The sequence below is a fragment of the Lacerta agilis genome, chromosome 16 (genome assembly GCF_009819535.1).
Source record: "Lacerta agilis isolate rLacAgi1 chromosome 16, rLacAgi1.pri, whole genome shotgun sequence".
Classification (NCBI taxonomy): Eukaryota; Metazoa; Chordata; class Lepidosauria; order Squamata; family Lacertidae; genus Lacerta; species Lacerta agilis.
In genome coordinates this window covers 39,218,086-39,243,412 of record NC_046327.1, presented here as the reverse complement: position 1 = coordinate 39,243,412, position 25,327 = coordinate 39,218,086, and the positions used below count along the sequence as shown (strand labels likewise).

At 47.3% G+C, this 25,327-nt stretch overlaps 2 protein-coding genes and 1 non-coding gene across 4 annotated transcripts; 2 read left to right on the top strand and 1 right to left on the bottom strand.

Annotated features, from left to right (window-relative positions):
- Window positions 1-1,685: 1,685 nt before the first annotated feature.
- Window positions 1,686-14,691, top strand: LOC117061036 (suppressor of SWI4 1 homolog). Of its 2 annotated transcripts, none has more exons than XM_033173703.1 (11): window positions 1,686-1,706; window positions 1,803-1,973; window positions 2,759-2,860; window positions 3,680-3,730; window positions 8,291-8,367; window positions 10,037-10,144; window positions 10,698-10,821; window positions 11,048-11,126; window positions 12,371-12,500; window positions 13,199-13,359; window positions 13,937-14,691. In XM_033173703.1, the coding sequence occupies exons 1-11, from the start codon at window positions 1,689-1,691 to the stop codon at window positions 14,371-14,373; spliced, it is 1,458 nt and encodes a 485-aa protein (XP_033029594.1). In that variant the 5' UTR covers window positions 1,686-1,688; the 3' UTR covers window positions 14,374-14,691. The 2 variants fall into 2 exon arrangements, with proteins under 2 accessions (XP_033029594.1, XP_033029593.1); XM_033173702.1 differs by lacking the exon at window positions 1,686-1,706 and adding an exon at window positions 4,748-4,918.
- LOC117061341 lies at window positions 3,509-3,590 on the top strand. The gene has a single exon (XR_004428075.1). It is a non-coding gene; the product is annotated as a small nucleolar RNA U105B (small nucleolar RNA).
- A 4,022-nt stretch (window positions 14,692-18,713) lies between the features above and the next one.
- Window positions 18,714-25,079, bottom strand: EIF3G (eukaryotic translation initiation factor 3 subunit G). Its single transcript, XM_033173704.1, has 11 exons — window positions 25,015-25,079; window positions 23,721-23,767; window positions 22,721-22,843; window positions 22,534-22,622; window positions 22,008-22,067; window positions 20,808-20,912; window positions 20,139-20,328; window positions 19,908-20,015; window positions 19,571-19,707; window positions 19,223-19,329; window positions 18,714-18,819 (listed from the first exon to the last, which is right to left on the bottom strand). Exons 1-11 carry the CDS (start codon window positions 25,032-25,034, stop codon window positions 18,804-18,806), a joined length of 1,002 nt encoding a protein of 333 aa, XP_033029595.1. The 5' UTR covers window positions 25,035-25,079; the 3' UTR covers window positions 18,714-18,803.
- Between the last annotated feature and the right edge of the window lie 248 nt (window positions 25,080-25,327).

Genomic DNA, 25,327 nt, shown 5'->3' with positions numbered 1-25,327 from the left:
GCCTTCAAGGCGGGGCGAGGAGCGCCACAGTCCCGCACGGACCCGCGCGTCGCGCAGCAGCAGCAGCCGCCGCCACACGGCCGGGTGGGCGCCCCTTCTCTGAGCGTCAGGTGGGGCTTAACCCCCCCCCCCCACCGAACCCCCCCAGGCCTAACAGCGACTGCCCTGCCGCAGGCGAAGTTCCGACTAGTCCGCGGGTCGCTTTGCTCATTCATTTCTTAAATGTCTACAGCGCCCTCCCCCCGAGGACCACATGGACTGACAAATGGAGCAAGCAACGACCCCTTCCTATTAGCAGGCATGAATGTCCACTTCACCCCGCGACCGGGGGCGCCATGCGCTGTGCATGGCCCTGACACCAAAATTTGTGGGTGCCCAGCCCCTCCATGGGGAATTTTGTGGCTGCTCAGGCACCCAGAGCCCCAGCGAGTGGGATCGGGAACACCTCTTCATGCTGAAACTTTTTAAAAGAAGCTCAGTAAAACTGGCTTCCCGCCACGAAATCTTTTAGCAGTGAAATCTGGGGCTGCCACAGGATGGTAAGAAATTGAGTTCAATTGTACGTACGATCAAAAAGTGCGATCCGTGAATTGCCCAGGAGCATTAAAACTTTCGCACTGGACTGAATCCAAAGGTGTGGGAAATTATGCATCACACGTGGCAATTCGCCGCCGTTTTTAAACTCAAAAATAAGATCTCCACCGTTTTTCTTTTAAGCATTTCTGCCACCTACATTTCTGCCTCCAAAAGGATACAAGATGCTCAGAAATTTGGTGCTTTGTTTTATACCTGCGTGTGCGTTTTAAACCAAAAAAAATGCAGCCCTCCCTAACCATTGGGATAAAAGATAATTAAAATACATTAAATAGAATCGGAATCGAAAATAACAATTCGTCTGAACACGGGCGTAGCCAGGATTTTTGTTAAGGGGGCAGAACCGACGCGATTGGTCAGTTTTTTTGGTTTTACTTGATCGAGGGGGGCAGCTGTTCCCCGGCTGCGCCCCTGCGGCTGAAGACTTTTGTTTTCCTTTGTTGTTGTTCAGTCGTTCAGTCGTGTCCGACTCTTCGTGACCCCATGGACCAGAGCACGCCAGGCACGCCTATCCTTCACTGCCTCTCGCAGTTTGGCCAAACTCATGCCAGTCGCTTCAAGAACACTGTCCAGCCATCTCATCCTCTGTCGTCCCCTTCTCCTTGTGCCCTCCATCTTTCCCAACATCAGGGTCTTTTCTAGGGAGTCTTCTCTTCTCATGAGGTGGCCAAAGTACTGGAGCCTCAACTTCAGGATCTGTCCTTCTACTTCTACTCCAGGCCAAAGTACTGGAGCCTCAACTTCAGGATCTGTCCTTGTTTTCCTTACGCTGATCCAACTCACTTCGCAGGAAAGCAGAGCCTGGTTTGGCCACGGACCAGAACTCCCCGCCCAAGGGCTCGTCCGCACTTCCGCTTGTCCCAGGGCGGCGAGCGAGTTCTAGTCGCGGTCAGGCAGGCTTTCTCGGAAGCGGAGACCCGCGCGCGAGCCGGACACAGTCCGCGCGTCTAAGGGACAACCCGGACCGCTGATTGCGTGGCACAGGGCACATCCGGGCGGGGCCCGGCGCTTTGGCAGCAGAGCACGCGCGGCCGGAAGTGGAGGGGACCGCGTGCTCTCTCTCTCTCTCTCTCTCTGGAGAAGAAGCAGCAGCGATGGGGCGGCCGCGCAAGGTGAGGCGTGGGGTTGCGGGCGCGGGCGGGCGGGCATGAAGCGGGCGCGCGTCCGAGAGAGCCGGCACTCCACGTGCTCCCGTTCCTCCCTTGCAGACTAAGAACCAGAAGAAAGAGCGGGCGGCGGCCCAGCATCGCTCTCAGGAGGAGTTCGGCTCCGTCCCTCACTCCTTCGTCTTCCACCGCGGCCGCGTGGGCAAGAACCTGCAGCAGCTCATCCTGGATGTTCGTCGGGTGATGCAGCCCTACACGGCCGCCAGCCTCAAGGTGAAGCCTCGCTCGGGGGGCTGTGGAAAGGGCGGTGAAGAGAGAGGGGCAAATGCAGGACGGAATTGGTTTTGTGAAATAAATGGTGTTTAGGAATCATAGCGGGGGCAGGCGGGAGAGGTCTCTTACAAATGGAATTTGGCTTAGATGGGTTAAGATAGAAAATACAGAAATTGGGACTTCTGACTGATTCTAAGGGGAATATAGGATAGTATATGGGGATGAGGAATTAAATCCACACACAAATCCCCAGAAAACAGTTTGGTTCTTTAGCTATATACATTTTAAAATGTATGGTCTTGGACTGTTTTGTGATCAGAAGAATAAAACATTGCTCCAGTCAGCATAATCTTCTCCCTCTGACAGGGGCTGTCTAAATTCTGGATCATTTAGGGGGTGGGCTGTTTGTTTGTTTGTTTTTAATATATATATATTGCGAACATATTGCCAGTTATACAGATCTGTGTTTATGAAACCTGGATCACATAGTACCTAGCCATTTTGCATATTTAATGCAAAATGCTAGACCTTGTGATTGTTTTGTTTTGTTGCAAAAGTGTTCAAGGATGCAGTTGGGAATGGATGGGGGGGCAGGTAGGGTAAGAATACCAGAGGCTTTCCTGAGCACATGTTTGCTCAAAACGGATTTCTAAAACACTAGTAACTTCAAAGCATTTTACTTCAACTAATTTAATTCAATAATTTAAAGACAATTCTATGTCCTAGTTTTTGTCTGGCAGCACAGACAGTAGAGCCACACTGATTACAGGTCTTGACTTTTTTAGGTGCGCAAGAAGAACACTCTGAAAGACTTTGTGGCAGTGGCTGGACCTCTTGGGGTGACTCACTTCCTGGTGTTCACAAAAACCCCCACCAATATCAACCTTGTGAGTTAAGCAGTGAGAAGTTGCTCAGTGGTGGCCATAAGTGGTCCCAATGTTGTTCTGCCCTGCTAGTCTCATGTTTTTGTTCTGTTAGAATGTGCAACTTGAATTCTTTCTCTCTATATTGATGCTTTTCAAACTCTTGTCTTCAAATTGATTTGTTTGTTGAGGACAATTTTGTGTTGTCATTGTGAAGCTTCTACTCATAGCAGGAGATTCTGGGGCATGTACTAGATTTTACAGTCAATTCCTATGGAGCACTGACCAAGCTTCTTGGGCCTTGTTGCTAAGTACAGCCTCCTAGGACACACAAGTCCCCCTGCTTGCCCAGGTCACTGATGACTCCCTGCAATACGTAGTTATAGAGCAGTCTTCCCCAACCTGATGCCATCCAGAAGGTCATGGTCAGAAAGGCACCAGGTTGGGAAAGGCTACCATGAAGCAGTATGACAAGGCAGAATGGTCAGAAAGGCTTGCCTGATACTGACCCTCTCACTGAAGGAGTCCTGATAAGCATCTGAAGAACTTTGTCACTCTCCAGAACCCTGCTTTGCAGGATGGACTGTTGTGAAAGCTCAGGTCCTCTTCCTCTTATACCCTCTGTTGGTTTTGTTGGCCCAATTGAAGTATCATCGTAGCTCTGCCTGATGACCTGATGCAAATGATGACAATGTGTTTTGCTGAGTGAAACCTGTGATTCTCACTTCAAAGTAAACGCACTGATGCATCTGGATTTTGCAGAACACTAAAAGCAGAGTTTGAATTATGACAACCAATCTGCCTGTGGTAGAGGCTGCTCTGATTGTTTTCTCTCTTCCTCAGAAATTCTTCCGTCTTCCTGGTGGGCCAACCTTGACCTTCAGAGTTGCTCAGGTACCAATTGCTGGAAATACCGGTAGTAGAGTAGGCTAGTTGGAATACATCTGCCTCTGAAAGACCCTTTTATAGCTTGCTAAGGTTAGAAGGGTTTTTTGCTACCTGTTCTTTCTAGTGGGTTATTTAATTATTTATTTATTTAGTATGTTGCCCTTCATCTGTAGATCTTAGGGTGGTTCACAGCATAAAAATGCAAGATTAAAACACAAAATACATAATAAAAACAAGAACAAAACCCAAGCAAACCAATAACCACCCTCCCACCCCTCTTACAGACTGCTAATGCTTTAAGGTGTGCTGTGAATCCTTGACCTAGGTGAATATTTCTCCTTACTTCAAGACAATCTAAATTTTGCAACCTGTATCACTTATGTAAATTGCCTAATTTATCCTGGCTTTATGACTACTAAACATCATATTCAGCTACCCCTCCAGCTTCAGGGATTTCAGTAGTGCAACTCCCAAGCATATAGTTGCTGCCATGAGGTCTAGAAACCTGTGTGTGTGTTTTTAAAATGAAAGCTTGAGAAGCTCATGAAGCTGAACCAGTACCAAATTCTGTGTAGATTTTGTGGGAAACAAAGAGCCCTGGCTAGCTGCCTCAAAATAAGAGTTTACACAGTCTACAGGCCTTCTGGATTTCAGGGTTTACATCAAGGGTGGGCACTCCAGATACTGATGGAGTATAACTCCCATTATCCCTGACCTTTGGCTGTGCTGGCTGGGCCAATGCGAGTTGTAGTCCAATAGCGTCTGGAAGGCCACAGGTTCCCCACCACTAGTTTACAGGTCTGTGGTGTACTACCTCTTGGTAGTAGTGCAGGATCCTCTATTATTATTATTATTATTATTATTATTATTATTATTATTATTATTATTATTATTTTATTTAAATTTGTATACCGCCCTTCATCCGAAGATCCCAGGGTGGTTCATGACAGAAAAATACAAAATGAGAATACAAAGTACAAGAATACACCTCTGCTACTGCCTCACCCATCTGTTTCACTTCAGTATTCACTCATCAAAGATGTTGTGTCAACCCTGAAGCGGCACCGGATGCATGAGCAGCAGTTCAGCCACCACCCACTCCTGGTCCTCAACAACTTTGGCCTTCAGGGCATGCATATCAAGGTCATGGCGACTATGTTCCAGAACATGTTCCCTTCCATCAATGTCCACAAGGTAGGTGTGTGCTGGCCTGGAGACGGGGGGGGGGGGAGTCAGCTTGATGGTCCTGCTCTGCTGCTCAGGTGCCTCTGGCCCTGGTCTTCCATGGTGTGTCATACAGGTCAGCTGTGCCCTGCTTCTCAAAAAGGGCATGTGTTATTTATAACAACACTAGTGTCTTCTTCATCTGCAAATCTCAGGGCAAATTTACTTCTGTGAGGTTGGTTAGGTGGGATATGTGTGGCCTCAGTAAGGTGTGTCTTGGCTGTACCATGTTAGATTGGAAGTGAAGGCTCACACAGTTGGAAGCTTCTTAATAGACAAAAAATATCCCTCACCTAGAAAACATTGGGGAGAAAGCAAGGGTGAAACCTGCTCCCTGATGTGAGTTTAGAGAGGTTAGTTTTATGGAGCATTCAGTCTGAAATGACACCTCTGTGACAACAAAGCTAATGACAGGTTGATCTCATCCAAGATATATAGAGAGTGTTTGTGACTTAGACCTCTGTTTTCCATTCTGGAAAGGGATTATGGAAATTAATCTATATGTTTGTGTTGGAACTGCAGTGCATCTTGACACCATTCTTGCAGAGTTGGAAGGGACCACCCCTCCCATGCAGGAATCTCAACATGTCGCCCATCCAATTTGAAACCATACCAGACCCTACATAACGTATTTTTCGGACCATAACACGCACCTCATTTTTAAAGGAGGAAAACAAGAAAAAAAAACCCCGGTATTCTTTGTGGGTGACGCTGTGAGGAAACTGGTGGAGGCAAGCAGCTGCTCCTGACCTGGTGCGCCCATGAAGCCCAAAGCACAACACATGGGAGCCACTGCATAGACAGGGCGCACATACTACCCTTTCCTCCACCATCTCAACCCTCAAGCCAAGCCCCTCAAATCCTTTCCTTTCTGCAAGATATGGACTGGCAGGGGGTTTGGAGAAGCCTGTGGGAGAACCTCAGGAGGCACGCAGCTGCTGAATCCAAACACAGCCATGGATCAGCTACTGAAGATTCAACATGCACAAATCACTACACAAAGCAAATCGAAGCATGGATGCATGCACACAGGTAGGGGGGTGCACATTCAAGAGGAGTCCCCTCCTTTGTTGCAGCCCCCTTTTTGCCATAACTCCCTCGTGTTTCAGTGGGGAACGGCAGTTAGGGGAAAGGTTTTCACATGCAAACCAAGGAAAAAGAGACAGAGAGGGAGACAGGCAGGAACAACAGACATGAAAGCAAAATGAAAGGGCACTACAACTTCAGGTTGAAAGACAAGGAGAGAACTGTAGTTGGCTCCATCCAAGGGGCCATGGGGAGTTGGTGTGGGGCTGTCACTGAAGGGGGGAGGGTGAGAGAAAAGAGACAGGAACGTATCAGCTGATATTGCAGCTACAGAACAAAAGCAAAAAAGAGGGGTGAATGAAAGAACAATGCTCAAGAATGTGAAGGGTAGATTTATATTGTAGCACAGCAGAAAGAAGAACTGATTCAAGCTCCAGTTCCGACATGCGAGGAGAGGGGGGAGGGGGACAAGCAAAGTCAACACGTGTGTGTGTGTGTGTGTGTGTGTGTGTGTAGCAAAGGGGGGCAGAGAGAAAAAGGATGCAGTGAAGATGGGGGGGGGAGAAGAAAAGGAGGACCAGTTTGACGAGAGAAAAGCCACAAATGAGGAAGGGGAAAGAAAGAGGGAGAGGATCACTCGACCAACCTCCTACCCCTCTTTCCTGGGGGGGGGGAGACAAGCCCCCACCCCTTATACACCCCACTGAGGGAGGGGGCTCACCTCTACCTATGAGGGCGAGAAACGCCCTGGGCGAAAGTGTGCGGGAGCGAGGAGGTCCAGCTCTCCCTCCTGCGTGCCTAATCTGTGGGGAGTAGTGAGGTGGCAGCGCCCAGGAGAGGGAGGGCTAGGGCAGTGTGAGGGCCCCGCTGGGCGGCGAGGGGGCAAAGGCAAGCCGAGGGGCGGTGAGGAGGAGGAGGGTGAGGAGGGGCCGAGGCCGGGCTGGTAGCCGTGATGCTGCTGTTGCTGCCGCGGCCTCTCCTGCTCGTCCCGCCACCACCTCAAGAGCAGGGATAGGAGCTGGCAGTTGGGAGAAGCGCTGCGCTGCACCCCTCAACCGCGGCTTCTTTATGGAGGTCCTTCTGCTGTGTGTGCTTCTATCATTAAGCTGTGGCAAGTACGGCTCTCTTCTTTAGAAACTCTAGGTCACAGTTTGTGGGCAAATGAGGCAGAACTAGTCCTGAGCTTCTTGGGATTTTGTGCTTTGCTTCTGGATTTGATTTGTGGCACTGTGGGTTAAACCACAGAGTCTAGGGCTTGCTGATCAGAAGGATGGCGGTTCGAATCCCTACCACGGGGTGAGCTCCCGTTGCTCGGTCCCAGCTCATGCCCACCTAGCAGTTCGAAAGCACATCAAAGTGCAAGTAGATAAATAGGGACCACTCCAACAGGAAGGTAAACAGCATTTCCGTGCGCTGCTCTGGTTTGCCAGAAGCGGCTTTGTCATGCTGGCCACATGACCCAGAAGCTGTCTGCGGACAAACGCCGGCTCCCTCTGCCTATAGAGCGAGATGAGCGCCGCAACCCCAGAGTTGGACACGACTGGACCTAATGGTCAGGGGTCCCTTTACCTTTAGGATTCCCAAGGTCCTTCATTGGATAGCACTCACTTTATATGTACAGGTGAAACTCGAAAAATTAGAATATCGTGGAAAAGTCCATTTATGTAAGCAATTGTTTTCATTAGCTACTGGAGGTTAATATATGAGATAGACTCATGACATGTAAAGCGAGATATGTCAAGCCTTTGCTTGTTATAATTGTGATGATTATGGCATGCAGCTGATGAAAACCCCAAAGTTGAAATTGTTAATTTGGGGTTCTCACCAGCTGTACGCCACAGTCATCACAACTATAACAAATAAAGGCTTGGCATATCTCGCTTTGCATGTCATGAGTCTATCGCATATCTTAGTTTCACCTTGTATGCTAGTGGAAGCTAGCACATTGAGTCCTGCTAGCAGAATGGGACTCCTTGTCATCTCTGCCTGCTCCATTCTCAAATCTGCCCAGAAAGGTCAAGAGAAGCCCCAGGAGGAGGAGGAGGAAGATCATTCTATCTGGCAAGCAGAAATGCTTGTGCTGACAGAACAATTGCCTTAGCACAATTTTGAATTCCACCTCAAGAGTACTAGGGAAATTGAGTACTAAGCCTCCTGGGTTCTATAAAGGCTGTCACAGCTAGGGAATCTTCATTGCCACCTAAAATACTTCTCAGGTGAGGGACTTATGCCATATTGTGAGCCTTGGTTCTCATGCTGTTGTGTTCTCTTTTCTCCTACCCTGCCTGTCCCACCCACCTGCCTGCCCTGCCCCAGGTAAACCTTAATGCCATCAAGCGTTGTGTACTGATCAACTATAACCCAGACACCCAGATCCTTGAATTCCGTCATTAGTAAGTATCTTCTGTTTCATGCTGTGCTCCTCCCCAGTGCTGAAGGATCAGATCTGAGCTCACAGTAATCTGCATCTGCAAGAGGGACATATTACATGCATGGCCACTTTCATAAAATGTTTTAATTAGTCTCTGTGATAGTAGTTCATTGTTAGTGTGCCAGTCTGCATTATGCATGCCAAACATTCATATTATTGTGCTCATTAAACAAAACAACATTTTGCGCTGTAAGGATGTATACTCAGGGAAGAAATACTTCTTTGTGGTACATCCTATTTAATCCTTGCAATGTAAAATAGTTTAGACCAGGGGTCACAACCTTTTTGGACCGGGGCACATTTCAGATTTTGAAAGAGTGCAGTTGGCACCAGTCACAAAATGGTACAATATGGCTGCTGGGCGGGGACGCATGGCATGGCACGAAATTAAGAGAGAAGCCACAGTGAAACTTTTCCTGTAAATATATTTCTATATAAGAAAGGGTTTAGCCTGTTGAGTTTCAGCCTGACACACAGCAATTAAAGGCACAAGAATCCCGTTTTCCTCCAATGCCAACCGTAAACCGAAACCTAGGATGCCATCCTGTACCTACTTTAAAATATTACTTCTGAGAAGACGTGTACACCATTGTTCTGTAAGTTAACTAGTTAGTGAATTCTTAATGTGTGCCTAGTCTTTAGCTTCTGCACAGCAGGAGACATACCCAAGCCTCTTGGCAAAGTTTTCACATTTGCCGTTGGAGGGGAGGGGGATTTGCTTTCATCCATCCACACTTGTTCTGTACTAGTACTTGCAGAAAATAGCCTCCGGGTTTGCCTGATCTCAGATAAGCCCACCACAGGAAAGATGCATCCTGGGAGTTAGGAGGAAAAGAAGGGCAAACCAGGTGCACATGGGGAGAGTGTAGTCTGCTGATGTGTCTGATCTTAATCTGGAACAAAGCGTTCTGATGAATCTAAGCTGCTTGGGAACGGGTGGTGTCACACTACTTTCTTCCTTTTCAAGGTTTTGATTATATTAAGGTGATTTCAATTAAAAGTAATACAGCGATACAGACAAAAGAAGGAAAAGTGAGAGGAAGAAAACCAACAACAAAGATACATATCAAAGTGAAAAGGGTTTTGAACCTTTTTAAGGTTTTTGAACCCTGGAAAATTTATCTAACCAACATTTTTTCTAGTATATTATGCCACCTGCCTTGTTGGGGCCCAGAACAACTGGAAGACAGCCAGGTCGTGGGGATACTTCCCTGGATGAAGTGAGGATCCAAGGAGCTTGCCCCTGAATCTAACAGCTAAATTTTCTAGATTGTGTTCCACACCCCTGGCTGGAAGCCAGGCTTGTTTCAAGAGTTGTATGAAGATTATGTCTGCTAATACAGGAGCAAGGCAAGGATAGCCCCTGCCCAGATGATGATGTCAGCACAACACAGTTCACATAATGACCCTTGCCAGAGGCCTCAGGCAGAAGAGAGAGGAGTCTTTCCTAGGCCTGCATCCAAATAACCTTGAATTGGAGATGCCAGTGACTAAATTTAGGACCTGGTACATGGCAGCGCATATCTGCTCTGCCTCCTCCACCCTTATCCACCAGACACAATAGCAGTGGCTTGCTCCTCTTGCTTGATGGAATACCTTCATGCACCTCTCCTGCCCTTTGTGTTTTGCAGCAGTCTGAAAGTGGTGCCTGTAGGAATAAGCAAAGGGCTGAAGAAGATCATGCAGGAGAAGTTTCCTAACATGAGCCGTCTGGAGGACATCAGTGAACTATTGGTTAGGTGAGAAAAAGACCCTCCACCTCCCCATAAAGCTAAGCCCCCACTCCCACCCCATTCAAAGTGTAGGTTCGTTTTGGGTCTTGGAGCAGGTTGAGCAGCTCTTAGCAGAGCTAGAGACTCCGTAGAGACTTGTGGTTTGTGAATAAGGCAGGATGTAAGGAGGAGGTTTGCGCATCTTGTGCCCTGTTTCATGATGCCATTGCTTTTATTTTCTGTTCCTTTTTACTTTTGTGTATGTTTAAACTCCTGTGGAATGCCAAGCCAGCTTGATTCTCATGCTCACAATGATACGTCCTCTTCTTTATTGGTGCCCATTCTTTTTCCACCACACTTCTTCCCTTGTGTGTCTCGCCTTGCTGGGACTGTAAGGCTGGTGTCTTTTCTTGCCTTTTTTAATGAAAAAAGTTCTCTATAGAAATTTGTTGATGTCATTACAGATTTAACTTCACACATACACGTACATACAATCTTTTTTTGCCTTGTTTTATGTGCAGAGCTCCTTTTGTTACCAGCATGCCAGGAATAATGTTTTCCTTCCCTCCCTGCAATGCAGAGACATAAATCTTTCTGAGAGTGAAGCTGAGCAAGATGGCAGTCACAACACCACAGAGCTGCCTCAGGCCTACGCTGGCCGGGGGAACATGAAGGCCCAACAGAGTGCTGTCCGCCTCACCGAGGTCAGGCCATGGGACTCTTGAGCTCACAGAATGGGAGTGGGTGGGTGAGTGGGGGCAGCATAGAGCTGACCTCTGCTCCTTCAGCTGCTGCTGTCTACTTTAGCAGTGAAAGTCCCGATCATCCAAATTGGGATAGCCATGAGGGCTGCTGGAGCTGGTGGTGGTGGTGGAGGTGGTGATGGTGATGTCTCTCACCTAATGAAGTGTCTGCCTCTTTCCCCAACAGATTGGCCCTCGAATGACCCTGCAACTGATCAAGGTGGAGGAAGGGTTAAGCCAGGGCAATGTGCTCTATCACAGCTTCAGTGAGTGTCTTTCGCTGTTCATGGAGCCCTCCTCCCCTGAACTTCCCCCACTCCCACAAACACGTTTAAAAGGCTGTAGAATATTAATCAGCCAAAGGTCTGGTTGAAGAGGAATGTTTTTGCCTGGCACCTAAAGGTGCATAATGAAGGTGCCAGACAAACCTCCCTGGGGAGAGCATTCCACAAATGGGAAGCTACTGCAGAAAAGGCTCGTTCTTGTGTTGCCACCCTCCAGACCTCCTCTCGTGGAGGAGCCACACAAAGAAGGGCCTCAGAGAATGCTCTCAGGGTCTGGGTTGATTCATATGGGGACCGGCGGTCCTTGAGGTATTGCAGTCATCAACACCCATCATTTTATTTGTATGTCGCCTTTCCACAGTTAAAAACAGTGCTCAAGGCGACTTACAACATGACAAGATTTACATAATTACCAAAGTCATAAAACAATAAATACACCACATAAAAAATACACAACCAAATGGAAAACAATTTCCACATAAATCAAAATCTAAAACTAAGAATATAGCATTAACGTCACAGTTTAAAATGACATACGTAAAAAATAACAGCAATATAAAAACAACAGAACAAAAATGGAGGCCTCTCTGCCCAGCAGCAGCAGCAGCAGCAGCAGTCCTTTATGGAGCCCGTCAGGCAGGTGGTGAGCAGCAGGACTGGGGCCCTCAGGCACTTGGCAGGGGAGTCCTGAGCCATTTAAAGCTTTATAGGTCAAAAACAGCATTTTGAATTTAAAGGTCGGGGGAAGTTAAAGTGAATAGCTAGGGGTGCACCCCAGTATTAAAGATATTGGACAATAAGTCTGTATAACTTCTAGCCATGTTCAACAGTGCATGAATAAATCTGCCCTTGCTGCCTCCCCAGAACAGCAAAAACAGGCTGTTGGGCTTCCAAGCATGTTGCATTCAGGTTGGTGGGCCTGTTGTCAGCCATCGTCTTCAGTTGCTGAGTTGTGTTAGTGGTGCCACAGACACTTGCTTAGATAAAAAAACACTTGTGGAATGATCTCTCTCTGTGCCCACCCACCCCAGTTCTGGGGTTTCTACCCTTCCCTGCCAGCCAGTTGGGGAGAGAAGCACCAGTTGCACTAGCAGGACTCATTAGGTTGGCTCCCGCTAAACATAACTGCTTAATTGAATCCATCCCCATGTGTTTGTTTTATGCTTGCTAATGTGTGGTGTCAACATTAACAGCTGTTGGTTTTAATTTCTCACTCCTGCCCTCAGTTTATAAAACGGAGGAAGAGATCCAGGAGGCCCTTGCCCGGAAAGAGGCAAGGCTGCAGCTGAAGGCTGAGCGGCGCCGCAAGCAGGATGCAGATGTGGAACGCAAGCAGGAGCAGAAGCAAGTTCACAGGTGAGGGAGAGAAGAGCCGGAACCTTAGTTTCACAAAGCTGCTGTCCCTACAGCTGAAACTCGAAAAATTAGAATATTGTGGAAAGGTTAATTTCTTTCAGTAATTCAACTTAAAAGGTGAAACTAATATATGAGTTACAGGTAGGTAGCCGTGTTGGTCTGCCATAGTCAAAACAAAACAAAATAAAAAATTCCTCCCAGTAGCTACTATCTGAAGAAGTGTGCATGCACACGAAAGCTCTTACCAAGAACAAACTTAGTTGGTCTCTAAGGTGCTACTGGAAGGATTTTTTTTATTTTATTTTGTTTTGACTAATATATGAGATAGACCCATGACATGCAAAGTGAGATATGTAAAGCCTTTATTTGTTATAATTGTGATGATTATGGCATACAGCTGATGAGAACCCCAAATTAACAATTTCAACTTTGGGGTTTTCATCAGCAGTACGCCATAATCATCACAATTATAACAAGCAAAGGCTTGGCATATCTCACTTTGCATGTCATGAGCCTATCTCATATATTAAACTACAGTAGCTAATGAAAACAATTGCTTACATAAACGGACTTTTCCACGATATTCTAATTTTTCGAGTTTCACCTGTACATGCACACATTCCAAAGTAGCGTGCTGCTTTGCTTTGGGAGGACAGATATATGCACTTGTGATTGTACTGTTGTTTTGCGGGCTGCAGGAAGAAGAGTCTGGAGGGGATAAAGAGGAAGAAGAAGCAGGCAGAGGGAAGTGACAGTGATGCAGAGGACCCTGGGATGCAAGAGGACCAGAAGGTGGATGAGCCATCAGACGATGACATGGAGTATTATCGGCAGGAAGTGGGAGAAGAGCCTGATGAAGGTTGGTATCTAATTAGTGGTGCTTAAAAGACTTGGCGGCTAGGGACCCTGCTGGATGTAGCCGATGAAAACAGTTGTGCTTCTGAGCATGAACTGGGACACTTGCAAGGTAAACGCTCAGGTGCAGCTGTCCAAGGGGAGAGGGAGGGACACTGCATGTGTGAATGCTACCTCCTAGCTTCATATGGACCACCAGTTATACCTGTGTTACATGTAATGGTCTGCTCAGAAGCAGCCACCTTGAATCTCTCTTCAGAGTCGTGACCCACCATTTTACATGGGACCCTGTCCTAACTTTCTGACCCAGAGTGATGTTCTTCCAGAGTGACCAGATGCAGAGGAAGGGAATATTTTATCAGCATGTTCCTAGTCCAGCAGGACAAGTTGCCACCTTCCAAAATTTCCCCTTTGTAACCTACAGTGCTACAAGTTTTGTTTTTCTCTTCCAGCAGCTCTCTGCTTTTCTGAGGGTCCTGACATACCACTTGAAGACCAGTGGCCTAAAGAGCCTTTTGGACTTCAAGGCAGCATAGAGGCTGCAGTGATCTTTATCTTCTCTTCTTGTGACCCTCCTTTAGATCTGTTTCCCCAAAGCACTAAGAGGAAACGAAGGCCCAGTCAGTCCACTAAAGCTGGGAAAAGGCATAAATGCACCCATTCTGCTGGTGACCAGAGCCCAGCAGCATCTGCAGGAAACAGCAACAAGGCAAAGAAGCAGAGGACATCACGGCCCATGCAGTGGAAGCAGCAGAAGTTGAGAGGCTTCTCTCCCCGACAGCCCAAGGGGGCCCAGAGTCAGCAACAGAGGGAGGCCGCTCAGCCCACAGTGCAGCACAGAGTGTCGCCAAAGACCAGGAGGAAGCAGCCCCAGACCCCAGGGCAGCACCACACCCGGCGGCAGCCTGGCTCAAGGCCCCGGAGGCAGGGCAAGTCCGGACTGGGGCGGAAGCCGGTGCTCAAAGGGAAAGGAAGCTTCAGAAAGCCCGGACGTTCAGGGAAGAAGAGGCCAGCCTAGAGCCCTGGGCCTCCCTCCCTTGGTTTTGTATAGCTGTCCATCAAAAACTGTGGAGAACATTTCCTTTTATCTTAAGGTGGGTGTGGGACCTTATCTCTGACAGGACTCTAGGCCTGAAATTTGCTTACAAGATACTAAGCAGCCATCTGTACATTGGTCAAGAGAAATATATCTTGTTGGAAATACATACCCTTCAGCCTTGAGATCTCAATTCCTCAATTCCTGCTTTGGTGACTGCTGAATTTAGGCTGTAAACATGTTTGAGAGGATCCACAAAGTGTCCAGTTTTCTGTGCTGTTTGAAAAGCTCTTTGCCAAATGTTTTCAAGTCCATGTGTCTCACCTTTCACCTTCGAGTCATAGGTTTGTTGGCACCTGTCTGTCTCGAGACAATGGAGTGTGCCTCCAGGGGCTGCGTCAAACCACTGGAGAATTGCAGCGCCTGCTGTGGCTGCCTCCCGCTTTGGTTTTGCTGTGTCAGCAGCACTGAAGTGACCTTTCTGGGGCACAAGCCTGGGCAGTGTCTATGGAGGTCCTGGGTTGCCCAGACAACAAGACCACACTCTTGGCCCCACTGATGTGGTCCAAAGGAAAGGAAAACAACACATTTGACACTAGCTTGGTTGCAGGAGTTGCCGGAAGGAGACGTACAAGACACCATCCAACCGTCTTAGATACTCCACTCTAGATTTGTGTTGGGTTTACTCCTTAGCCTTTTCTTATTCCAAAGATGTCCTGCCAAAAAAGTGGGCATGGGTTTCCCCTCTGTTTACTCCTGAGGCCTTTCTCATGAATAGGTAAAGCCACGAGGCAGCGGAGGTTTGGATCAGAGTTTTACTTTTCCTATGTGGGCTACCTTCTCAGGTTGCTGAGCCCCATCTACCTCTCACTTCCATCTCCAGCACATGCAAAAGCCACCTTGACCATTGGACCCACTACTCAATACACTGAAGGGTGTCTTCTCAGGCAGGGGAAGTCCCTGTCTCCCAAAGCCGGCCAGTTGCCACTGTCGCATACTGACAGCTTCAAGGAGTCACAGGTGAAAGCTGGGTTACGGAGGAGCATGATGTCTCCCCCACTAAAGGGACTACCCCCTCCCCAACACCTCATAATTGGCATGACCCAGCTAACTTTAAACATGCCCAAATCAATGGAAATTGAAAACATTTAACTCTTGACTGGATTGTGCCCAACCAGTTCTGCAGTTTGTATCAACTTACTCTGCTAAGGAGCAATGCAGGGCACTGAAACTGTTGCCAGGCATTATTATTATTTTTATTTGACTTGTTAATCACTTGTTCCCCAAAGGTCTTTAAGCAATTTAGAACACAGCTATTGTAATGATTTCAAGCATACTTTGCAACATGTGCTGTTGCTTTGTTTGGGTGGAACTGCCTTGTGCCTCCAGGGGCCAAGTCAAACGACTAGAGAATTAAGACCTGTATGAATTCCCTAAGGTTACATTCCTTAAGCAGTTGGACTTGCCACCAAGTAGTAAGTTTACAGGACCTTCTGGCTATTTCTTCCCTCCTCCCAGTGAAGCAGACTTCTATTCATGTTTTTTTTTTCTTTTAAAAAATCCTTTCAACATAGAACATTATAGAGACAAAGTAATAAAACGTTACCCAGAAGCTGATCTTTAGGCCATGCATGCAAAATAACAGTGCACTTGTACCTCAGGCTGCAAACGCTGCGGGTTAAGTCTTTTCAGGTTGCACTCTGTGCTGAACCCGGAAGTACTGGAACGGGTTACTTCCGGGTTTCGGCGCTCATGCATGTGCAGAACCACTAAATGGCGCATGTGCTGAAGCATCAAATTGCATCACATGTGTGCGCAGATGCAGCACTGCGGGATACGAATGCTGCGGGTTGCGGATGTGCCTCCGTCATGTATTACGTCCGTAACCCAAGCGTCCACTGTAACATTTGTATAGGTGATGAACGGTTGAAGTTAACCAACATAGAGTCATACCTCGTGTTATGTACGCTGCGGGATGCGCACGTTCAGGTTACGCGCTGCGCTGACCCAGAAGTAACGGAACACATTACTTCCAGGTTTGGCGGTTCGCACATGCGCATCCAATGACGTCATGCGCAGAAGCACTGAATCGCATCGCGCACATGCGCAGACGCGGCACTTCATGATATGGACGTCAAGGGTTACAAACGGGGCTCCGGAACGGATCCCGTTCGTAACCAGAGGTACCACTGTAGTCTTATGAGAGGAGTCCTCTAGTTTGGATTTTAGCCATGTACGTAATAAAGCTGTGCCATTCAAATACAAATGAGTCTTTGCTTCAGGCCTTGTGCCAATTTTCTTTTTAAAAAATCACAAGTGCTATTAGAGAACATATTGGTACAATGAAGTATGGCTATCTCATTATTGTGAACCAGGCTGTTAGTAGAAGTTTTTAAACTTTCACTGGCGGTTCGTTGAGGAGGGGCTTATATGGGGTAACTGCATAGGCAGGAGTGCCATTTTTGCACTATTTTAAGTGCTACCTCTCTAAGAGACAGATTTCCTCTACACTGTTGATAGTTATGTGCTAATCTGTTTCCTGCATCTGCCTTAAACCATCTGATGTACCCAGTGCTTTTTAAAAAGGTGCCAGTACTCACCATGAAGTTGTTGCAGTAAGTGCCAAACCATTAACATTTTAAAGACAAAATGGTGCCAGTACTGCATACCCTTGAGTACCCCCAGAAAAGAAGCACTGGCATCCCATGTCTATTTGGATTAACACTAGACCCTGTTCTACTTTTTTAGCAGAATCTCACAATAGTGTCATACCTCATGATGCATCCGCTTCAGGTTACGTCTTTTCAAGTTGCATCCCGCGGCAACCCAGAAGTACCGGAATGGTCACTTCCAGGTTTCGCCGCATGTGCAGAGGCACTAAATCAGCGTGCGCAGACGCGGCGCTTCTGGATGCGAACACTTCGAGTTGCAAAAGCCGTATGAAGTCACCCTGTATGCACTCTTGCTTAAGAACATACATATTCTCTCTCTCTGACCTACCATTCTTTGTAATAAACCCAGTAACCTGTTCAGCAGATGACGAGATTGGCCAGTGATGTACCAGTTGACAAGGCTCTTCTCTCCTGTTCTAAGGGGTAGGACAAATAACTTCAAACCTTTATCCTTATTTAATAAGGTTGTGAAGTGTTTAGCCACAAACCACACAACACGGGGAGTAACAAACTAAGCTGCAGTCATTGTGAGAAAACCTTTTAAGAGGTTATGGATGGATGATAAAAATGGTCATGAGTCATAACAAGGACTGCAGGGGACCTGTTTCAAAACTCAGGCAAAGTAGCGATTTATGGGATATCAGAAAGATAACATCAGAAGCAACATGCTGAGTTTGGGTTACCACTAGTCAAGAAGTTAACAGTAAGGCCTTAACCAACTGTTGTACTGGAGGCCTCCCGCACCTAATCCAGAGTCCCTCCACCACCCCAGAGGGAGAACAGCTGGGGTGGTGGAGGGAAAAGAGGGAAAGCAGTTGGCCTCTGGCACCGTTAAGACATGGTACCTATGGTATTTCCTGTTTGCCTAAAGCCTTTTGCTAAGCTAAGCAGCAAAAGTTGCACAAGGCTATGCTGAGTGGGCAGCTTCACACATCCCAAACGAAGAGTGAAGCCACAAAGCCACAGAAGAGAAGTGTGATCAGACTCCTTACACCAATACTGTCACTTTCTCAAGCACCAATGTGTTGCATGAAGATATTTCTCAAATGGATCAGTGCCACCAGCAGTGCCTGTTGCTGGTCAGCTTAATTTTTTAGAAAAAGGAAGTTGAGGGCCACTGTGTAGATGTGACTGCATAGCAAACTGCACCACCTTAAATTACTTTTGCATGGTTGTAAAAAGATGCAGCTGGCATCCTGTCAGAAAAGATTAAAAGCATGCAGAAAATAACGTAAAGTGGATCTTACATTGCATACTGGAATTAAAGGGATATTGTAAGATTGAGAACCTTTTCTAAACAGAACTGTAAGAGTGTTACTCACTCCTCTTCATTTGCTCATTACTGGAGATGGCTGCAAAGAGTCCAGAATGTGACCAAGCAAGCCATACAAAGACAGCTTCCTTTCGCTGCACCTAATCCCACTCTGGGTCAAACCCAGTGAAACAGTTCAACATTTACTTCAGAGGCCTGGGTCTTCCTCTGAAACGGGGTTATTAACATCATAATAAAAATTAAACACTTGCATCAGAAAGCCTGTGTATTTAACAAATCACTCAGTAAAAAGAAACTCGGCTGTTAAAATGAAATCGGCTGACTGCAGCAACAATAGGGCTATCTATTTTGATGAGGGACTGACACACACCACAGGAGAGTGACTGAAAGGAATCTTTATTGGTGACTTATTTCCAGTGAGGAGCAGAACCGGGCAATTTCCGAAGACAAATGCAGGACAGGAAGCCTCAGTTGGTGGAAGGTCTGGGGGTGGGAAGGGAAAAAAAGAGACATTAATATTTTAACAAGTGGACGACTGAAGATTTTGCATCTAATGCAGAACCTGGAGAATCTGTTGCTCATATTTAAGAACAAAGCTGTTGTGAGAAAAGCTTGAAAATTCAAGGGCAACTTCAGCTATGGACTCAGAAACAGGATTTAATGGAGACTACTGTCTTCCCCCCTAAGCACCTGTTGCTCTTCATTCCAACATGCTAATTGTGACTGGCTCCAAAAGATGGCAAGGTTGGAAATTTGCTCAGGGTGAAAAGATCAACTGAGGGTTGGCCATCAGCCATTGTTACTTGGTATAGAGCCGTCAACTTTAGGAGAGAGGGAGAGAACTCCTAGGCTGCCAAGTCCTGCCTCTTCCTTAAGTCCTACTTACTTGGCCCATTCCACATTTAGGATCAGGTGATCATAGCCAAAGCCAGATACCCCTGCAATGGCCCTAGCAGCATCTTCTCGGCGATGGAAGCTGATGAAGGCAAAGCCCTGAAGGTAAGCAACAGGAAAGATGAAAATAAGAGATAAGATAATTTTTGCATGTATCTTTATTATTATTATTATTATTATTATTAATTTGTATACCGCCGGTTACCCACAGGTCTCAGGGCAGTTACAACATAAAATCACAATATAAAAGCACAATGTCTTCCAGCACTCACCTGTTGCCACTTCTTTCCCCACTTTGGACCTACCCAGTTCAGCCCAATTATCAATCCCTCTTTCTCACCTTGGATTGGCCAGTGGTTTTGTCCTTGGCTAAGTAGATGCGGGATATGGACCCAAAAGGACGGAACAGCTCCTGCAGGTCAGTCTCTCGGGTGTCCTCAGACAGATTGGTGACACGGATGGTGGCATTATCATCGGCTAAGATACAAGGAGGACTGTTGGATCAGGGCAGCAGAAACTGAAGGACTCTTAAATACCTGCCAGCTAAACTTATCTTTCAAGCAGGCCTAGGCTTGTATGGCACAGAATATACACAGGACTAGACTGCTAGATGCCAACAGCTACTGCTGTCAGGACACGACAGGTTCAGTCCCAACCTCCCCTCAAAGGCAATCTACCTCTACGGTTAGGCTGCATGGACTCCCCTCTGCGGGTGGCTCCATCTCTCAGGCTGGGTGGGACATACTTCCCAGTCTTGCTTTGTTGGGCTTGAACAGGTTCTGGTTCTGTGGAAACAAAATGCGGCGTTAGTGAAACTCGGAGCAGAACTCTCCTTCCCATCCCTGGCATAAGCCAACCTATCTGTCTCTGCAGGAAGGGCATATCCTCTGCCTTTTTGCACCCCTCACCTCCTGGCAGTTTGTCCTTCTCGCCTGTGGAGAGCCCCAGCTGCTCTGCCAGCTCCTTCTGCATAGGTCCCAGGGTGTCCTTATATGGGCAGCGAGTGGTCCAATGATCACCCTTGCAGATACGGCACGACACAATCTTCTGCCCTTTCAGCTTGTTCATGGGGTCCTCCTCCTCTTGGCAATTTAAGTCCTGGCAAAGGATACAACCGAGTGTGTGACCAACTGAAAGTCTGCTTGCCTTCCCACCCAAATTCAGAGTCCACAAAATGATTAAGTTCCAACCAAGTGTTTCTTAGCAGTGTCTTGGCTGTGCCAGTAGTCTTAGGAAGCACAGGCAATAGAAAGTGCCCTCTGCTTCACCCTCAAAAGGGAATATGTCAAGAATGTAACAGGCAACAGCCAACAGCTCAGTGGCAGACACCTGCTTTGGAAGCAGGAGGTCCCATGTTCAACTTTCTCTAGGTAGGGATTGGAAGGACCTGCTCCCTGAAACCCTGGAGAGCAGCTGCCACTCAAGGTGGACAATACTGTGCTAAATGGCGCAGGGGGCTGGCTCAGAACAAGGCAGCTTCCCATGCCATTTCCCCACAGAAACACAAGCGCCACAACCTACCTTGAAACCTCTGCTCTTTATTTTCACCCTCTACTTTCCTGCATGCTGCCACTCACCTCCTTGCTTGTGATGAAAGTCATGAACACATCATCGCTCACAGTGGTAGTGGCCACATTTGGGCCAGGGGCATCAAACTCTGAGTTTCCAAATTTTTTCCAGTTCTAGAGAGCAGAACAAAAGAGCTGGATGAAGTCTTTGATCTCATTTGCAATCCCCAAGAAGTGGGGGAGAAAGATGTTGCAAGACAGACAGTAGGAATGGGCTGGAAGGAAAGCAGGGTGATTTCTCAAAGAATCCCCAGCTGGCAGATTCCAAATTCTGAGCAAATTGCACACCAGTTGCTCCAAAGCAAAACAGCAGCATCAAAACATTCTGCCAACAAGATGTAAAGAGTATCAAAACACCATTTAAGATCCAGCATCTCAAAATATGAGATCATACAATGAAAAAAATCATCCACATTAAAATAATTTTCCCATCTAAAGCTATTAAGCCAATATGGCCGGAAGCCTAGGAAAGGTAAAGAGTTCCAAGGATTAGGAGCGAGGACTGCTGAAAACAGGCACAAGATATGACCAGCCGCTTCCAGGATATAAAAGAAAAATGAATTTTTGACCAATGCAGACTTAAAGACCAAGCCAGCTTTCCTCCCTCCCCTACTTGCTTCATTTAACATCCAGCCTGACAAAGAGTTTGAGTCCTGGTGGACTCAAAACACTTTTATGATTTTACTGTCTAGTTTCTTGTTTTTATATTTTTGAATGCTGCTGTGAAACATTTTTATGACACAGTGCCATATAATTATTCGTATAAATATATAAAGAAATAAAATAAATTCAGCCCCAAACCATGTAATTCACAGCTCAGTTGGCTGGAATAAAGCAAAAGACCTTGGGTGTTTTTTCCCCCTTTAGCCAGCCTCTCCCAACATGGTGCCCTCCAGATGTTGTTGGAATGTACCTCCCATCATCTAGTCAAATGTGAAGAATACATGCAAAAACGTCTTCACTCAGAAAGAGAGCAAGACTAAAATGTTACAGATCAGGAGGCTGAGTTCACAGAAAAGTCTGATGAACACCAAAACTTGCATAACTGTGTGTGCAACTAATGGTGGGACCTCTTAGATATCTCTTGCTTCAGTACCATTACTTCAGATCTGATGATGGCATAAAATCACTGCTTACATATGCCTAGTATACCTAGTGGTCAGGGAGGAAGGTCCAAGGGGGTAAGCTTCACTCTCTTAGGTGACTCACCTTTCGCCTAGCCACAGCCTTTGAGGCCTTCCGGGTCTCAATTCGAAAGGTGCGGATAATCTGGCAAAGGATAGCAACATGTCATATTATGCTCAGGGCAAGAATCAACAAAGAGGAAACGGGAAAAGACTGAGGATCACACCTGCAGGTAGAATTTGCTTGCTTCTTCCTGACCACACAGTTACTGTGCTTAAGTCACAACCAACCTCCACCCAAAAACCTATTCACTTGAGCCTGCAGAACTCAAGCAACATGAAAGATTGGAGGAAAACATCTAGCAGGGTCATCACTTTCAGACTGAAAACAGAAATGAACCACATGACATGGAGAGTTCTGCCCCTGTACAACCTAAGAAGTGGCGTGCTGGGAGATGAACTTTCACTGTCAATGAAAGGCAACTGGAAGTGAGGGTGGGGCCAAATCCCTAAGAACACAAGACACGAAGAGGATAATATGGAGGTGACCCTGAGAATGAGAGCTGGGGGGAAAGAAGAGAGATATGGCTTGATCCCAAGCCGCCACTCACCTTCACCTTGCGGCCATCCTCCTCTTCCCTGTACTCAGTCACTGTTTTGATGTTTCCATTCACAAGCTCCTTGGGTGATGGGAGAGGTTCTGTAAAAGTAGTGGGGGTGGGAACTATAGTAATCTTTCTGTGTCTCCAAGTCACCCAATACAGCAGTCCTTTTTTGAAATGCAAAGTAAGCATTTACCTCCTTTCACGAGCTCTGGCTCAATGCTTACAGTTACATTTACAGCTCCACCTCCGCCTCCGCCTCCACCCAGCACTCCACTCAGAGGGATGTCCTTGAGCAGGTCACTGGTGATGCATTTATCTGTGTTGGGGAAGCACAATAACTCAGTTAAAGTCTTTACATAAAGGATATTATTATTCTCTCTAATAATAAATTAGTATAGTCAAATTTGTATAGCTGTTGGGAATCAAAACAGGGCTGCCCAAAATAAACTACATAAATGAGATTCCAGAGGTAACGATGCTTATAAATATCTAAGTACTCCTGAACATGGCCCCATGAGCTTCAAGTACCTTTAGAATGTTGACAGCAGAGATAAGAAAATTTAGAGGAAGATCTCATTGTTTGGAGTAGAAGCTTCTGGGTTCACAATGAATATTATTATTATTATTATTATTATTATTATTATTATTATTATTATTATTATTAAGACCTCTTGGAAGGAATTCAACATTAGCAGTTTGCTCTGTCTGAGCAAGCATATCTGCTTACCTGATGGAATGATCTGCCCTCAGTGTGGCTCCCCTGACAAAAGTAGTAATCTGTTTCCAGCCAAATTCCCCCCCCCCTTAAACTATTACTCAGAATTTACATGGTTAACTTATACTCCCTCCTGCCCCTTCAAAATGGATTGTTGGGGCCAGGCTTCCATTTCTTTGGAAGAGCAATGTGACTTCTCGGGGTGTGAAAGGAAGTGTTGTGAGGCAAGACAGCTGCCTAACTTGTATAGCACCATAACTTGTCTGAAGGCATCCAGGTGGGATAGACAAGGAAAAAGCAAAGGCTAGCTGTGATCTAATTTTCTTGGTGTGTCCAAGATGTGAGTACATATTTCAAGGTACAAGGAAAATAAAACCCATTCTAGATGGGGTGGAAGTCTGCTCTGACTTCCCCTGGGCGAAAGGGGCTGCTCTTCCTTTAACATGCACCTTGTTCAATGACACATGAAATTTCTCACCATCATCCCCTTCCTCTTCCACTTGGTCTGCCCAACTGGGCTTGGAGCTGAAACAGAGTTAGAGATACCAAATTAAGTATCTGTTCAGTTAACGTAAATGTATAATGAGACCTTGCTTGATCCTCTAACCTCAGCAATTGCTCTTCCCACACTCAGTACTTTCTTACCACTTGTAGTATGACTAGTCCCTGACCCTCACTCATACACCTCATACTCTCCTTGTGAGTCACTTTAATTCAACCAAAATGGCTTCTTCATATAAAAAATAGGAACGTCTCCCCACCACATTCCAAATGGCATCCATAATGACAACTCCACCCTGAAACTCTATTCCAAGTACTCTGCCATTAACACATTTGGTCAACAGCTGCTCTTTTATTTCCTCTTCCGCCCAACCTCCAAGGAAAAGCATCCGACTACTAGTCAGCCACAACCTACTAAACCTAAACATTAGTCTCTCAAGGTTTCTGACCAAGGCCCAGGAGTTCTGCCCCCAAGAGATAAACATGTCGCCCAAAGGGCACAGGAGTCCCACAGAACAAGGTCTACCAAGCTAAGGCTTCATCTTCCTCCTCCTACACTCCTGCATGCTGTTCTCCTTCCAACGCCCCCCTCAAAATAACTATGCCCCAAACCCAGCAAAGAACCACCTTCTCCTGACCCAAGTATTTACCTCTCATTGTAATAGCTCAATCACCCTTTCCAATACCTTCTCTTGCCCAAGCCCCCAATGCACTCCACTCCTGAGCAAGTCTGAGGTGGAGGCTCAGCCGTCAAGAGCTCCTCTGCACATGCACAAATCTCCCAGCCCTCACAGAGAACAGACTGGCTTCTGGAGCCCATGTCTGTATATGAACACGACACTCTAGTACAAGGGGAGATGTGGCAGGTCTCCCACACACAGCTTTGCAACCTGAAAGAGGCCCAGGGAAACAGAGGCGGCGCAGGAACACTCATTCCTTGGGGCTTTTGGGGTGCTTGAGTTGAGATCCCTGCATTGCAGGGGGCTGGACTAGATGTCCTCAGGGTTCCTTCCAACTCTACAATTCTAGGATTCTCTGGCTCGGGGTCACACGCTCGAAGGCAGGGGCTGCTCCGGGGACGAGGGGCGGCGCGGCAGGGAAGGAGGCCCGAGCGAGCAGGCCACGCAGCCCTCTTCGGAGGCCTCCAGCGGCCGCCGCATCTCCGGAGCCCGGGAGGAGCCTCAGGGCAGCCGCCCTCGGAGCCCCTCGCCCGCCCCGAGAAGTGGCAGAGCTCCCGCCGACCCTCCCCACGCCCAGCACCCCTCTCTCACTCGTAGTCCCCCGTCGGCATGGCCGCCCAGCGCCGCTCGAGCAGGAAAGAAAGCGCAGGCCTCGTGCGCACGAAGCGGGTCGGGAGAGTCTCAGGCGCGGAGCAGAGCACAGGCCTCAGCGGGCGCGTAGCATCCTGGGAAGTGTAGTCTCTTCGGCGCGGTGGCTCACGGGTGGGGGAGGCCACTCGCGCCTGCGCCTCAAGATGCTTGTTGGGCTAAAGCGCCGGGACGTTGCGCAGGCGCAGAAGAAGCCTCCTAAGCCTCTCTGGCGTCACTGCAGCGGCGCTGTTGCCGCCTGGGGCGTCACGTGGGT